Consider the following 17513-nt stretch of genomic DNA (forward strand, 5'->3'; position numbering starts at 1 on the left):
GGCGTTCGCACACTAATACAACAGGGTCAAAAGAGAGGACCAGCTACAAATAACACTGTTTCACAGCAATATACAATATAGCAATAAATGTGGGAGAGCTTTAGCACAAGCAATAGGGACGGAAAAGGGCTTGTGCATTTGTGTCCTGTGTGCACTCAAGCTCAGGTGAGCTGACTCCTTAAAGGATGTTTTGGGTGCACTTGATGCTCCCATTAGCGATACAGAACTACAGGCGCCCAGATGGGTTCACACTGGCCTATTACAAATGATTCTTGCCTCAACTAACACGCCTGTTTTTGACTGCGTTTAATGCCCTCTTAATGCGCCCCTTACCGGCCGACTCATCCACTGCCCAAAACACGGTTATACTTAAGCCTGATAAAGATGCTAAATCCTGTGCAAGCTACAGACCGATATCGCTGTTAAATTGCGACGTTAAACTATTTTCTAGTATCTTAGCGGGTAGACTGACACCTATATTCCAGAACCTCATACACTCTGACCAAAGTGGGTTTCTTCCTTTGAGGGAGGCAAGAGATAACACTACGAGAACGCTGAATCTAAATCACCATGCCACCACACAAAATTCCATCTTTGATTTTCTCGGCTGACGAAGAAAAGGCGCTTGACCAAGTGAATTCGGAGTATCTGTACCCCTAATCGCCTTTTTGACTGGATACAGGCCTTATACCGCAACCCTACTGCCTCAGTCAATGGTATTTTATCCAGTCCATTCTCTATCGCCAATGGCACGAGACAAGGATGCCTGCTGTCTCCACTGCTCTTTGTTTTGCTTCTTGAACCTCTATTAGGCCACATTCGTAAAAACACAGATATCAAAGGAATTAAAGTGGGACCTACTGATCACAAAGTAGCTGCATACGCAGATGACCTCCTTCTTTTATATTACTGCTCCCCAAATAACAATCCTCAATTTTCTCAAAGAACTACGTCACTACGCCCAATTTTCTGATTACAAGATAAACCTTCAAAAGACACTGATTCTCTCCCTCCCTTGCCAAAGAACAAGGGATATTGTACCATAGGGCAGTCCATCTAACTCGATTAGTGGATTGGTGCAGACATGGTAGCTTTAAAGGGTGGGTAAGACTGGAGGACTCAATTTCCCCTATATTGCTAAGTGTAGCAGCATGGACTCCGTCAGAAGACTGTGCAGCTCTGCGCCAACACCCCTTGATAGGGGAGACGCTTAAAGTGGTAATCAAATATTTTCGTGCTGAAGGCACGGTGGGACACCCTAAACTTCAGACTAGTAGGAAAGACCCGATTTTTTAGGCTTTCCAATAATTGGGGTAAGATTGAACATATCCAAATGGACCTCTCTCTTCCCTGTTTGGATGTGTGGAGAAGAGTGCAGTTTCAGGACTTTGTTTCCTCACTCCCACCAGCACCAGAATTTTGCCGCCCTCTTGCTCCATTGGAGAGTTTATGTATGTCTGGAGACCTATTGAGGTATTCTTTCACATGTATAAAAATTACAGTTGGAGCCCAGCAATAATCCCGACCCTCCTTTCATACCTAAATGGGAGAGAGACCTTAATATTCAATTTACGCGTGAACAAAAGGACTGTATGCTAAACTTTGGACACAAGGCCTCGATTAGTAACCGGTACCAAGAGACAAATTACTCACAAGATGGTATAGGACCCCAGACCGTTTAACAAAAATGTATCCAAATACTTGTTACACATCTTCTGGAGCTGTCCTGCCCTGACCTTGTTTTGGTCTGGAGTAGCAGAGATCATTTTAGGACTCACAGAAATCTCCATTGCTAATAAACCAGAGCTCGCCTTGCTTCATGTGTCGACACTGTCGAGGAAAAGCTACAAAACCCCATTGCTGCGCCACCTATTAAATGTAGCCAAGGCATGTATCCCTTCATTATGGAAGCAAACTACCCCTCCTACTATACTACAGTGGATTTCCACGGTTAACAATATACAATTTATGGAAGAGCTTATGGCATCAAGGGATAAGTCCCCTAATAGGCCGGTACACACCTGGTTTTACTGAGATGACTTTAAATGTTCGGCAGATTATATATTAGACTACTCCATCCTCCAGTCTAGGTCCCTAGCGCTATACGGGCATATCCGATAACCAACCCCCCCCCCCTTCTCACCTTACCTACCCCGCCACCCTTCCCCCTCTCCTCCATTAACTCTGTTTTCTCTACCTTCTTCTTTTTTCTATTTCCTTTTATTAACTACAGAAAACTGGTGACCAATGGTACTCAGATTGAGTTTGACCTATGTTTTAGGAAGCTGTTATCCATAGGATGTTCCGTTTACTTGTAGACTGCACAATAGTATTAGATGTTTTTATACAACAGAAATAGTAAAGTGTATTACTATGCTCTGTAATTGCCTTTCCTATGTAACCTTTTCTATATGGTTTTAATGATGTATCTGTATGTTCTGTTGGTTCTTCAAAAAAGAAATCTTTTCATAATGTATTGCCTTTAAATGATTTTATGTAAGTCTCTGCCTAGCCTTTACTCTGTGTGAATGCACAGCTCCCTTTGGTTTCAAAGGGAAGCCATTCCTGAGGAATCCTCTAGAGCAGCGGTCCCCAACCACCGGGCCGCGGCCCACTACCGGTCCGCGGCGGTGTTTTCAGTGGGCCGCGAGTACATGATCCATTATTGAAAACGAAGCGGCACCCAACCACCATCCGCGGACCGGAAGTGGTCCGCAGCGGTGTTTGTATGAGATGCCGGTAAATGTACACAGTAGTCTGTGTACAAGCAATGCGAGCACATGACATGCAGCTCGATTGGCTGTCAGATGTCATGTGATCGCTTTGAAGCAGCAGAGGTGCACAGAGAGAAAAGAGAAGACGCCAGAGTATGTCTTCTCTTTTCTCTCTGTGCACACACCCCCCCCGGTCCTCAGAGAAATTTCCTTCCGTGAAACCGGTCCCTGGGGCCAAAAAGGTTGGGGACCGCTGCTCTAGAGGATGACATTGCTCACTTTTACTTTTGAGCATGCTGTCAGGGTGTCTTGCTTACTGTTTTAATATTTTAGGTTGCTAACCCAGAAGTTGTTTCCAAATAATTTTTTTTCGATCTGCATATTTATTTAAGGGCAATGACTCAAATGAAAAAATGTGATGGATTCACTTTTTGCTAATTTTGAATTATTATTATTCAACTACTACCTATATATTTCCTTCAAAAGAAAAATCTGTTGCATTTACAGCCCTTATATACTGCTCCAAAGGAAAGGAGACTTGATGTAAGGTGTTCCTGCAACAGCTCTTTTTTGCCTGCTACAGCTCTGTTCTGGCCTGTGGACTAAGAGGAAGTGTTACAAAAAGTTTCTTCCTTGTTCTTATTGTATTTACACTAATCTGCTTCTGAGAACTCATATAGAGCACTCCACAATGGGATCGGTTGCCTAGGATAATTAATCAGCTCCTGGAGTTAGTTCTGAATCATAGCTGTCATTGACACTGTTCTAACAGCTGGTTGTGTCCTAGGCCTATTTAAAATTTAGCAAAAGTGATTTAAGGCACTGCTGCCTCTGACTGCTCACCAGATGTGAAGTAAATTTGAGTGTTGTCACTACTGTGCTGTTCACTGTTTTACTTGCTGGAGAGGAGGCTGTACCTGCAGGATCTCACTGCTCCCGCTTAATTTATTCTGTAGATCTATCATTTTCAGGATTAGGTTAAAAGCTGGGCATTAGGGTGGTAGCTAGAGATGGTCAATTGCAAAAGGTTACATTTAGCAACTTTTAACTTTACAGTGAAGGGAGTCCAAGAGTTGAGAAAGTTAGAAGTCAGGATATTGGTTTTAAAAATAATTGTGACACATGTTACATTTTAATACTCACAATACAAATGCACTCCTTGATGATGTCATGCCACTCAGGAGAATTCAGAAGGAAAGTTACACATAGATGTCTGATAAGCTGCAGAGTACACGTATGCCACTTGTTTGATTTACTTTCCACATAAAATATTTTTTTAAAAGATGTAACACAAACTGTTGAATTTCTGAAGAGTGACACTAAACTTCCATACATGGATTTGGCTTCCACCTAGGAGATATAACATGAGACAATTAAAAAAAAAAACATCCACAGATCTAATTAAGGGTAAAACACCTTAGTGCATACTGTTGCTTTTTGGTTCACACGTTGCCCTGTCCCTTTTGGCGGCCCATATTTGAAACCAACTAAGGCTCAATCTGTTCTCCAAATTCCAAAATATTGTGGGTTAATATTATCTGAAATTTTTACAGTGACATTTCTCCAAATGCCAATCCCAAGGTTTCCCCGAACCTTCTGTTCCAGTCACAGCTGTAAAACGTCACTTTTTGTCTCAAAGTAATTTTTCCCATTGAGGTCAGCAGAGGATTTAACCCTTTTTTTCTTCAATATTTATGTGTAGCCCTTCCTGGGCATACTGTGACCCATTAAAGATTAATTTTACTTGCAATAATTGAAAGCTCTTGGTACAAAAATGTTCATCCAAATATATTCCTTAATAGCCACAAAAGTATGTAAACCCACCTAGTGTGGCACCAAATAGCTTTGCAAGCCCAAATATGACCTTATAAATGTAGCAGTGGCATTGTGGCATCATATCTGCGGAGAGAAATGTGGGTGGGATATAGGACTAGATTTAGGGTTTTTTTTCCCTTGGCCTGCTACTTTGGGACATCCTCCCTCCCCAAACACACACAGCATACAGAACCAAAATTTACAATGTTGTACCAATAGCAAAGCCACAATCCTTCTTACAGAAATGAATTAAACACAATCACAACCAATAACTGTACGGACACTAAAAACCTCCTCCGAGACACAATCAGTATAGTACTAACAAGCACATACATATAACATACTGAAACAACTAGAAATAGGCCCACACACAATTAGTACAAGGTTGATTCTGTAAGATACAATACAAGTAATAAAATGAAGTAAATGTGTCCGAAGGGAAAACAAAAGCAAAGAATGCCATTTAATTACTGAATCACAGGTAAAGTAGTTAATGCATTTCTTGTTGTGCTACAATTTTATTACTACTTTTGCAGCATGGTTGGCAAATTATTTATTGCAGCATAGGGTATACTGCAGCTATCTGTGTGTGTTATTTAGGTTGTTTTAATGTGCATTGTATATCTATCAGACTCAGGGGAGAAGGGTGCAGGCAGCTATAGGCTTTTTGCCTTTTTCGACATGAGTTAATTTGTCGCGTTCTGGAGGAGGGAGGGGAACTGGGACAACACTTGCAGACTGCCAGAGGAATAAAGCAAAGCAGTACCGGTGGCAGTAGCCACCCATCAATTTAGTTCAGATGAATCTGGAAAAGCTAGGGTGGTGGCAGAAAATACCTTTTTGTGTGTCAGGATCCAATCAATCAATCTAATAAATAAATGATTCCAAGTGACTTACACAGTAGGACGATGAACACATAATCTGTGATGAATTTTTATGCCCTGAAAGTTATTGTTAAAAAAAAAAAAAAAAAAAAAAAAAAAAAAAAATCACTGGCAGGAAATCTTTTGTCTGACACTGCCCAAAGCGATGCAGAACTTCAAGCACACAGATGTCTCCAATTAGTTTTGTAATGAGGGATTAGTGCTGAAATCCATGGAAAACAGCGGACCAATACCTTTCAGTAGATGCTGGATATAGGCACTGGGACACTCAGTTTGACACTAAAATTTAGAAAAAGCAAAATTATATGCCCTGAGTTTCGTTGGTCTCTATTATCAAGATGCCAGGGCATTTCGCTAACAAATGAATTATTAATTGGGAAAACAGAAATTGAAAACTTACTGAAAAATATCTTTCTATATTTTAACTATTTTAGCAAACACAAAAATTATTCAACAGGATTTGTAAATGATCAGTTGTAATTACAGTATAATAACAGATTGCTGGAATGAAAATCCCCCAATCTGATTTCAGAACAGCATGTTGGTAAGTGGAGGAAAAATAATGGTATTTTAGTAGATCAACATGTATATAAAAAAACATCAGTGTGTCAGTGATAATTTGAACATTTTTTTATTTGTGAAAAAAACCTGAACAGCAATATTCATAAATAAATAAATATATAATAATATACAAGGAGATATCTACCCCGAAATCAAAGTTAAGGGCAAAAAGAAATGGCAGCAGTAATAACATGTGACATATAAGCTACTTTTAAAACTAAAAACTTCGAAAACAATCAGAAACAATTAGAACACCAGTCTTTGAGAAGGAAAATTACTGAGGGAGAGTAAAAGCTGAAAGAATTGAAAGGTCAGCAACCAAGCTAAAGAAGATAGAGAAAAAAAGAGGACACAAAAACAAAGAACTGGGTTGTTCAATCGCATTCCCAGTTAGAAAAAGTATCTAAATGAGAACACCTGCATATTCAGCATCCAAGTGGCATCTATATTTCAAGGCCCACAAAACTGCTGCCAGGAAAACCAGAGCCTGTTACAGTATTTTTTTCCCCAGTTCCTTCAAAACTAGAGGTAAGGTCTTCCATAAGCAGAGGGAAGCATTTATTCTCATTTGCTAAAACATTACAGAATAAAAATATTATAATTAGTTTCATTTAAAGTATATCAGTAAGGCCCTGGTCAGCACAAGTATTCACCAGACACCGGTCCCCCCATTCCAACGCCGCAGTCCTTACCTAAAGCAAGACCCCGCTCAGCCTCGGGAGATTGGTTGTGTCTCCCAGCACTCGTTTGCCACCAGGACATGTACAGAGTATGGTGTCTGGGGATGGGCCAGCAGCTGACCAGGAGCCCACAGTACAGGAATTACCAGGAAATCCATAAAACAAGCTCAAGTCAAATGCAGAGTCAGGGTCACAGGCAGAGGTTGGTCCAGGCTGAGTACAAGCGAAATGTCAGGGAACAGAAAAAACACATAAGAATCTCTCCGGCACAGATAAGCCCAGCTAACGCTACAACAGGCACAGAGGACTGGAAGCAGAGAGGCTATAAAGCCCCAGCAGCCAATGACAGCATGGGCTTACACAGTAACCACTCTGGTAATCAGCTGCTGCACAGCTACAAATTCTACTCAGGTCTGCACCTCAGTGCAGGGGATGCAGAGAGGAAAACACATGCAGAGGGAGACAAGCATGATGCAACCAGCAGAGCACTAATCCTAAAACTACTACTACTGCGAGCACAGCCACCGGAGGGAATAGGCCATGCTCGCCCTCCTGCGGTGGGGCACCACCTGGGATTTTAGGCATGAAGAGCACCTCCTAACAATATCACTTTAAAGTGTATGACCCTTTGTTTGTAAAAACAGGGAGCCTTTACATGCCCACATTTCATTATTTATTGCAATGCATGTGCCTGTCACAGGAAGTGTGAACAGCCAACTTTATCAAAAGTTTGTATTTGTATTAAGGTTTGCGGAGGTAGTGAAGCAATGTCTTAAGAAGAAGGCAGTATCTGCACTCTGATCACAAGGCTCTGATCTTGGCTTAACTTTACATTTAAAGGTGTGCTTTATTTGTAAAACAGATTTTTTGTTGTTGAGATGTCTCTGTCTGTTTATCCAGGTAGTGCAAAATCGAATAATGACATTCACAATCACTTCTACTATATGGTTATTGGTAGATCTAAAGTTGACTGTACAACCATATAAAATGCAACCTCCAGTCACTGTGAAGCAGTGTGAAGTGTATAGTAACAATGAGAATGCCCTCAAACATTAACAGTTAGGTCCACAGCTTCTCAAAAGCAAGTTATTTCTTTTTTAATAGAGTCCTGACATAACATCGGTGAAAAACAAAAAATGTTTGCCCCAGGGCACTGCTGCCTTCCACAGCTTTTGTTTGCAGGCAACATTTAATTTGTTACCTCTCATTATCATATAAATAAACCATTGCAGTTTGTAAACAGGTAGAAATGTCAGTGGGCATTTTTATCAGTTGGTTCAAACACCACACAAACAAACAAGCGCACAGTTCTTGTTTTTAACATTTTCCAACTGTAGATTAGCTATTTTCATGTAAAACCCACCATTATTCTATCCCTGCTTTGGTTCTTATTGCAAGGATTGTAGTAAAATGCCAAAAGCCACAGCAGGTCGTCTGAAACTTCCAAGTCTGATGTCAACAGCTGCTCTGCTGCAATGTCTACCCATTCCCCAAAGTGGATTAATAGATACCAAGATTTAAAGACACAGTCAGGAGACCTGTAAAAAAAAAAAAAAAAAAAAATTTCAAGAAAGCAGAATGATTTGTTTTAAAAAGACAGTGGAATTATCTTTTACCGGTAAAATGTGCATTACTCACATATGATACATATATATTACTGTTGTAATAACACAGTACATTCTTATCATAAAAAATATCAATCATACGCCAAACACTGCCAGTAACTCACAATGTATATTGGGAAAAAATTTTGTTACCTCTCTTCCCTGTCCATATTTCTGAGGATTTCAACAATAGTGCACAAATGTTGGACATGGAAATGAGAATGTAATCCTGGAAAAAAAGAAATGCTATTAAATAATAATTTAAATCAAAAGAACTTGTTGATAGGCCAAGAGTATCCAGAAAAATCCTCACTGCACTTTTGTGTCATTCCTCCTACACACTTCTCTCAGGTCCTCCTTGTTTCTCTTGAACACCACTGTCAGTTGTCAAGTACTGCACCTCAATGATTTGTTCATGATTCCCTCTAATCCATTTCTATTCTTACATATTTTTCACACATACTTCTAAGTAGTCCTCCTAACTTATCTTCAATATATACTTTTTACATTATATCCTCATGCCTCACAGGTCCATCTATGCTATCTTTCTTACGCCTCATTCTAATGCATCCTTTTAACTCATTTTAACAAATACTTTTTATTATTCTCTCTACTACTATCACTCCAACTACATAAAGTTTCACAGACATTTTGCTACCTTTTAGAATTTTACAATTTCTTAATTTTGCTAATCAGTAGGAACACCACAACAGAGTTGTAATGTTGGAGACATGTGGCTGTCAACAAACAGGAATAACGCTAGCACTGAATGCCCAAATTTTTTTTAACAGAAAAGGACCACTGCAACTAGGCAAGCACAGAACAATTTGGGAGAACTTTATTAAATGGCCAACAACCACGTTATTCTTTCGGAGTTACAGACTGGGAAAGCTCAGTCTTTATAACATTCACCTTTTCCTTTTAGAAAGAGGAAAAAGTTTATTTATATACATTTTCTGGTTTGTCTGCTAGAAACAAAGATATACTGAACAGTAGTGGCAGGAAAAGACCAAGTGGTCCTCCATATCTGCCCCTTTTTTCTATTATGCTGTGTGCATTGATGTATATTTGTTGAAAGCATGTTCAAAATAAAAATGTAACACACAATACATACACATTAAAAAACATCCGTGATTCAACCATACAACAGAGTTTCAATTATGGTTGGCAATTCTAACTGGAGTCATAGTGCCGAATGTAACAATATTTGCCTAAGTTAGTACAATTAATCAGCTTTCCTGTAACAATCCGACGCCTTTCGCAGATTAAATCCGCTTCAGCAGGGGTTCAGTATATACACTACAACAAAATACAAAAAAAACATCCATTAGTTTTAAAATACATAGACCATCACAAAATAAACTGATAAATATACATTGTACATACCAAAAATGATGCAACCTGGCATAGGAGTCAGCATAAGAGGTAGAGGAGGCCCACGGCAAGGAAAGTGGACACACACATCAAGATAGGACAACCCAGGAGATCCAAACACAAAAAGTTGTTGAAGTGTGTTCAAATAGTTAAATGCCAATCCCACATTTATTTTTTATATATTGTTTATTGGCTAGACTAATATATATATATATATATATAGTCTAAAAAGTAATGCCAATGTTCTTTTAATATCAAACATTATACATTGTGCCATGCACAGGAGCAAAATAAAAACCAATAAATCATTAAGAAGCAATATTGTTATGCTTCCACAAATGGACCATATGAAAATCTTTAATAGCAACAAAGCATTATCAAAAAAAAGTCCCTCTTCAAAAAATGGGGCAAGGCCCACCATGTAAGAAGAAATATTCAAAATATAGATGTACTTACATTGCTTACAAGATGGCACACAGTCAAAAAAGTGTGTCCACTAAAAAGAATCTCTCGTGGTGTCCGCATCAACATCCACCACCCTTTATACCTACCTACTATCAGGATAGCAGCGTCCCAGTGTCCCACATGTGAAACACGCCCAACGTAATGACCTCAGCAAGAGGAGGCCGATATCTGGCGTTCCGACATGCAGGGAGGTCTCAATCCGGATGCTGTGGACATCCAGAGGAGGCTTGTAAATAGCCATTTATCTAAATCACTAAGTCACAAATGGTGGGACAGGGCCACTAGGGGGCGCCACAGCTTTCATGGGACTGGTGTGACCCTGAGAAGGGTCAAGGCACAGAGTCTAATTAGTAACCAGGTTTTCTCCAGAGCCTCTGATGGTGAGGATGTTGCACCAGGTTACTGCTAGGTTGCAGTCCTTGGGCAGGATGTTTGTGAGGATGTTGCACCAGGTTACTGCCAGGTTGCAGTCCTTGGGCACACCAAGGTGGGCAGGATGAAACACAGTACCAAATCACAAGTCTGAAGAATAGTCAAGGAAGGCCAGGGTCGAGGCAGGCAGAAGCAAGAAAGGTCAGGTCAGCCAGGGGTCAAATACCAGGAAAATGTGACAGACACCAGTGACACAGGCCACCGCGGACACTGGGAACAAAGGAGACACTGGAAGCAACAGGAAGACACAAGAATATCCACAGACAGACAGGAACACTGGAACAGCATAACCAGCAGCGCAACATCCTCACCATCAGAGGCTCTGGAGAAAACCTGGTTACTAATTAGACTCTGTGCCCTAACCCTTCTCAGAGCTCACACCACTCCCATGAAAGCCGCATCGCCTATGTCTCACCATGCGTGACATAGTGATTTAGATAAATGGCTATTACAAGCCGAAACTAGATGGATCTATCAGAGCAAACTACTTCCCCGGCTTGCATGACACATTTAGTTTTAGGTCCTTTCTTTGAGAGGTGTTTTTTTTCCCCATTACCATATTTAATAATATTGATATTTTGTTTGATTTTTGATAGTTATCCTTTTTGATTGTTGGTGCGCTCATAAATGGGACCTACCGTTTTTCTTCCTGCATTCCACTCCCTCTGTTTTTTCTTCCGGGTTGGCCGTCCTTTGTTGGTTGCCCCTCCCTGGATGTCCAGGTCTGGTTTGCGACCTCCCTTCGCTCCACTCACTTCCTATGGATGGGCTTGGAGCATTCCATGTCAGAACATCGGATATCGGCCTCCTCCTGCTGACGTCATTACCTCGGACGTGTTTCACGCATTGGTGAATAGGAGGTGGTGAATATTGATGCGGCTCTAGGGGACCCATGAATTTTGGGGACACCATGGGAGATTCTTTTTAGTGGACAAACTTCTTTAACTGTGTGCTATCTTTGGGCAATGTAAGAACATCTATATTTTGATTGTTTCTTCTTACATGGTGGACATTGCCCCCTTTTTTGAAGCGGGACTTTTCTTTTCATAATGCTTTGTTGCTATTAAAGCCTTTCATATGGCCCATTTGTGAAAGCATACCAATATTGCTTCTGAATGATTTATTGGGAGTTTTTTTGGTCCTATGCATGGCACAATGTATATTATTTGATATTAAAAGAGCATATAATATTGATATTAAAAGACATTCTTTTTAGACATATATATATATATATATATACACACACACACACACACACACACACACACAGAGTGAGGGAAAGAAGTATTTGATCCCTTGCTGATTTTGTACGTTTGCCCTCTGACAAAGAAATACCCATTCATGACCCATTGAAAATGGGTCGTGGATGGGTATTCCAGCATGACTATGACCCAAAACGCATGGCCAAGGCAACAAAGGAGTGGCTCAAGAAGGGGCACATGAAGGTCCCGGAGTGGCCAGACAGGTTGATAGGGTTTTTGGGTTCTTTTGTTGTTATTCTCTCTCTCACACCTACAATAAACCTACCATTACAATTATAGGCTGGTCATTTCTTTGTCAGAGGGCAGACGTACAAAAGCAGCAGTGGATCAAATACTTCTTTCACTCACAGTATATATATTACAGCTCGCTTCCCTGTTGCTTCTCCCTGTGGGATTGGCATTTAGCTTATAATTTGAACAAACTTCAACAACTTTTCTGTCTATTTGGATCTCCTGAGTTGCCCTATCTGGATGTGTGTGTCCATTTTCCTTGCCGTGGTCCTCCTCTACCTCTTATACTGTTTCTAAACATTTGTTATGTTTATTGGTATGTACAGGGTATATTTATCAGTTTATTTTTTGATGGTCTATGTATTTTAAAACTAATGGTTCGTTTTTTGTACTTTGTTGTAGTGCTGTTATATTTATTACCTGTATATACTAAATGCCTGATGAAGCGGATTTAATCTGCAAAATGCGTTGGTTCGTTACAGGAAAGCTGAATAATTTTACTAACTTAGGCTATTATTGTTAAATTCAGCACTATGATTCTAATTAGCCAACCAAATTTCCAGCCATACTTGAAACTCTGTTGTATGGTTGAATCATTAATGTTTTTTAATGTGTATGTATTGTGTGTTACATTTTAAATATTTTGTAAATAAAAGGTTATTTTTTATATATAATCATGTTTTTGTATATACTGCCTTAAAAGCCCCACGTACAAAAAATGGTTTCTGTCCATTTCAAATAGGGATGCTGGAAGTCTGTATATGATGACCAGATTAGACAAAAAGATAATTATCCTTTTAACCTTTCTGGTGGTAATCCCAAGTGTGGCTCAGGGTGGATTTTCCATCCTGGCGATGCTGGCCGGGCCTTTGCGCAACCGGGTGATGCCCAGCGTGTGAACGTTGGGGACGGGAGGCCAGGGGAGGCAGATATCTGCGCACGAATCTTTGGTTGGGGGGTGGGACTGCTAGGCAGGAAATTTAAAACAATGAGGATTTTTAAATGTACCGCTTTTACATAAAACCAAAAACTTACCATGCTCCCTTGTCGTCCCCCTGCTGGTCCCCGCAGGTCCTGGGAACACGTCCTCCTCCAATCTCCAGCTGCTCAATGCAGAGACGATCTCTGGGGTTTCCCGGTGACGTCGGTGGGGTGGGCGGATTGGTGGGAAATTCAAATAATTGTGCATTGAATTCAATACAAAATAACTGTATTGAGTCCAATACAAAGACATTTTCATATAATATATATAATTATGTTATACAGGTAGGTCCATAAAGATTTGGACAGAGACAACTTTTTTCACGTTTTGGTTCTGTACATTACTACAATTAATTTTGAATGAAACAACTCAGATGCAGTTGAACTGCAGACTTTCAGCTTTAATTCAGTGGGTTGAACAAAAAGATTGCATTGCAAAATCTGAGGAACTAAAGCCCTTTTTTTACACAATCACTGCATTTCAGGGCCTCAAAAGTAGTTGGACAATTGGCTCAAAAGCTATTTAATGGGCTGGTGTGGGCTATTCCTTCCTCGTGTCATTATAAATTAAGCAGATAAAAGGCCTGGAGTTGATTTGGGGGGGGGTTGTATGTGGAAGATTTGGCTGTGAACAGACAACATGCGGTCAAAGGAGCTCTCCATGCAAGTGAAACAAGCCATCCTTAAGCTGCAAAAACAGAAAAAAACCTATCCGAGAAATTGCTATAATATTAGGAGTGGAAAAATATACAGTTTGGTACATCATGAGAAAAAAACAAAGAACTGGTGAACAAAAGACCTGGACGTCCATGGAAGACAACAGTGGTGGATGATCGCAGAATAATTTCCATGGTGAAGAGAAACCCCTTCACAACAGCCAACTAAGTGAACAACACTCTCCAGGAAGTAGGCCTATCGATATCCAACCAAGTATTAGAAATGAACATTTTATTTTCAGCTTTTTAATTTGTCAAATTACTTTTGAGCCCCTGAAATGAAGTGATTGTGTAAAAAAAAGGCTTTAGTTCCTCACTGAATTAAAGCTGAAAGTTTGCAGTTCAACTGCATCTGAGTTGTTTCATTTAAAGTTATATGTGGTAATGTACAGAACCAAAAGTCAAAAAAGTTGCCTCTGTCCAAATATTTAGGGACCTAACTGTTATATTGTAAGATCACCCGTAGCAACGGGGGGTGTTTCAAACAGGGCCAGCAGGTTATCCATGCAACAAGGGTTTTATTCACTAATACTATTTACACACAAAAACAGGCAAAATAAAACAAACAGCAAAAATAAAGCCTGGCCACTTGGCCTTTATCTCACTGTTAGATCCCTTTACTAACAATCCTAGTGTTGTGCAGGATTCTAGCCCTGGGAACTAGCCATACAGCTTTTTCAACAAAGTCTGTGTCTTTACTCACAGTTCACATTGACCCTTCTCCCAGCTCAGCAACCAAGACAGAGCCACAGAAAAAAGCAGGCTGGGAGTTTATATCCCCAGCATAATTTCCAGATGCATTTCAGCTGAGACAGTTACACCTGATCATACCCAGGCCTCTTTAGCTCCCCCACTTGGCCAAGAAGCTCATTGTCATTCAGCCTGGTACTTCAACCCCACCTTCAGGTCAAAAGGAAAACTGTTTGACTAAACAGAAAAGTACTCTGTGTATGTCCTGTGTATGAAATCACAGGTTCTTTGACCAGCTGTTAAATACCCCCCTCTTGTTTCAACCTTAGGGTTGGGACAGAGGCTGCCAAGTAGGTATGAACCCGAGATCAGACGAGTTTGGGAACATTCAGACTGATGTGGCCGTAGGCTGCCATTGAAGATGTGTCTTCTCTTTTCTAGGTCAAAGCACAACAAACAAACAAAAATATTCTTTTTAGAGACCCGGTGCTCTTGACCAATTTGTCTATGGCATCTTTAGGCGACTGTGGCAAAGCATCTTTTCTTTAAATCAGTTTCTTCCAGATCCTCACAGTACTCCTGAACATCATCCTTCAGCTCCAGCAGTTCCTCCTTCTTCAGCTTAGTGCAGGTATCACTCAGAACGTCAATTTCCTCCTTTGTTAACTCTTCACCCAGTTCTTGCTTTATGTTTACTACTTTCCGCACTTTCTGCTTTCGTCCAGGTTTTTCCCTTTTTGTTGTAGAGCCTCTCCTGTGCATCATGTGTTTTCCGATTGGCATCATTTATGTTCTTCCTGGCATATTCAATCAGGTCTAAAGTAGACTGTGGCTGAGCAATAACCCCCCTGACTTCTGCATTTACCATCCCTGAATCTTGCCAATGCTTGATGGTATGGTAAGCATGTTTGCGTGCCTTGGTAAAGAGGGATCCCAAGCGAACATAGTAGCTTGCCTTGTCATTCGACACCTCAAACCCCTTTGTTTTTGCCGCCTCCTTTTCTAGTTCCTCATCAGTTAGTGGTGGGTATTGTTAAGGAAGAGTTTCAGACTTTGAAAGAGCAGTATCAACACCACTGCTAATTTTGCACACCGCACTGCAACCACGCACAGTGTTGATGCTTCCATTTACAACAGACCTGGTCATCTCCACACTGTCATACACTGCTCCCTGTAGTGATGGTCTTCACGCTTTTCTCTGCCCCACCCCAATCACATTTAAATCATTTTTCATTGTTGTGAGACTCTGATGTTGATTTGGTCATAAGGGTCATAAGGGGATAAGACTGTATCACAATGGGCCCAGTGAACTTTGGCTACATTCTTAGAAGGCTTTTGCAGTATGTGCATTTTCCTGGTTCCACCCCAGTAAACCGAACACGACAAACGTAGCATTCATATAGCTTTTCCCCAGAACCAGTTCTTATGTGCCTCTGCATGTGAAAATCAAGATTTAAGTGTCTGGGACAAGTATAACTGCACAGCTTACATTGGAAAGTTTCCTTTACACTTTTCTTTTTAATTTTTGTTGGTTTTGAAGGCTTTATGTTTCCAAGCACTTTTTCAGCCTTCACTTCCACTGATGTAGCAACACCTTCCTCAACAAGGTCCTGAGCATCCTATTCATCAGCCACAACAGAGACAGTTCCTTCCCTTTTTACTTCACTTAATTTACTAAACTCCTTCCGCACTTTTTTGGAAACAGAGATAGTTTCTTTTTAATATTCAATCTTTTCCTTCTGAATTTTCTCAGTGGATTCATTTGCAGCTTTTTCCACTTGTTCTAAAAGTAGAGCCACTGTATGGTTTCAGTGAACTGTGTAAAGTGAGGTATGGCACTTGCTACTAGTGCTTGCTACTGTACTGGTAGGCTAAGCCCAGTTGCAAATTGCCAACTTCTTCCTCTTTCCCTTTTGTCCCTTCATTCTCTTCAGATTCAACATCTCCTTCTTCAGCCCCCATTGTTTCAGCTTCTTCTTCCTGCCCTTCAGGCTGTTCTTTTGTCTAAGCTGAATCAGGACCCCATCCTTGAGCTTGGACTTCAAGAGGAAACTTTTCCCCAGCTAACACAGGAACACTTTCATTTGCACCTCAGTCGCAATCAGCACAGAACTATCTTCCAGTGATAATTCTGCATTCTGAACCTCAGTTGGTACAGGAGTAGTTTCTTCAGCTGAAGGTTTTGCAGTTTCAGTTTCTTCAGACATCCGTTTTGATTCCTTGGACCTTGGACTGATGGGGGTCCGTTTTGATTTTGATTCCTTGGACTGATGGGGGTTCAGAAACAGCTGGGGTTGTAGAAGAGGCCACCGTTTCAGCTGGGGCTTCAGAAGAGTCCCCAGTCTTCTCAGAAGCTTCCATATCTTAATCTGCAGCTTCTGTCTCTTTAGCCTTTACTTCGCCTTTTGCCTCACCAGCATCTGGTAAGGACTCACCTTTTTTTGGCTGAAGTAGCTGTTTTTCCTTCAGCAACAGGGGAGTTTGTTTCCATTGCTTTTCCTTTTTCCGAGTCTTCCTCATCTTTAGACTCCTCCTTTACCTTTTCCTTGGCTGCAGGTTTTTTCTCTTCTTCAGACAATGCTTTCCTCTCCTAATTTCTATCAAAGAAATACTTGTTACATGTATCCAATGGCTTTATGGTCTTCTTTTCTTCTTTAGTCTTTCGCACTCTCCAGTCAGCAAAAAACTTCTTCTGCCTTGCCCTGGGTAATGACCTTTTCTGGAAGTCTGCATGTGTCTGGTAAGTCAATTTGTGTACTGGTTGGGCCCGCACCGCAGGGGTCACGCCCAAACCCCTCAAAATTTCAGTTTTAAGCTTCACATAACACTTGCCGTCGTCTGGGGCCAGGTAAACATACACCTTCTGCGACTCCCCTGTCAGAAATCGTGCCACTGTACCCGCCCACTGCGCTTGGGGCCAGACCTCAGGATCATCATCCGCAGTCATTTTCGGCAACAACTGGCTTACCCAGGCGTCAGCCTGCTCTCGTAAAGATATTTGCTGTTTTAGTGCATCTAATTGTTGTTGGTAGCTCGTATTTCCAATTGTTGGTGCTTGTTAATTCTTGCCACAATATTCGTGCTTGCCACAATAATTCCTTGTG

The 17513-nt window shown here is 40.8% G+C and overlaps 2 protein-coding genes across 6 annotated transcripts in view; one reads left to right on the forward strand and one right to left on the reverse strand.

Annotated features, from left to right (window-relative positions):
* The window catches only part of AOPEP (aminopeptidase O (putative)), a 404684-nt gene that overhangs the window by 351206 nt on the left and 35965 nt on the right, over positions 1-17513 (forward strand). The window lies entirely within an intron of this gene.
* The window catches only part of FANCC (FA complementation group C), a 187981-nt gene that overhangs the window by 4990 nt on the left and 165478 nt on the right, over positions 1-17513 (reverse strand). For all 5 annotated transcript variants that reach the window (XM_072414976.1, XM_072414977.1, XM_072414978.1 and 2 more), the window contains 3 exons: positions 8412-8487; positions 8018-8192; positions 3858-4064 (listed from right to left, as the gene is read on the reverse strand). In XM_072414976.1, coding sequence (XP_072271077.1) covers positions 3858-4064; positions 8018-8192; positions 8412-8487 — 458 coding nt within the window. The remainder of the gene's footprint in view (positions 1-3857; positions 4065-8017; positions 8193-8411; positions 8488-17513) is intronic.

Source organism: Pyxicephalus adspersus, chromosome 6 (genome assembly GCF_032062135.1).
Source record: "Pyxicephalus adspersus chromosome 6, UCB_Pads_2.0, whole genome shotgun sequence".
Lineage (NCBI taxonomy): Eukaryota > Metazoa > Chordata > Amphibia > Anura > Pyxicephalidae > Pyxicephalus > Pyxicephalus adspersus.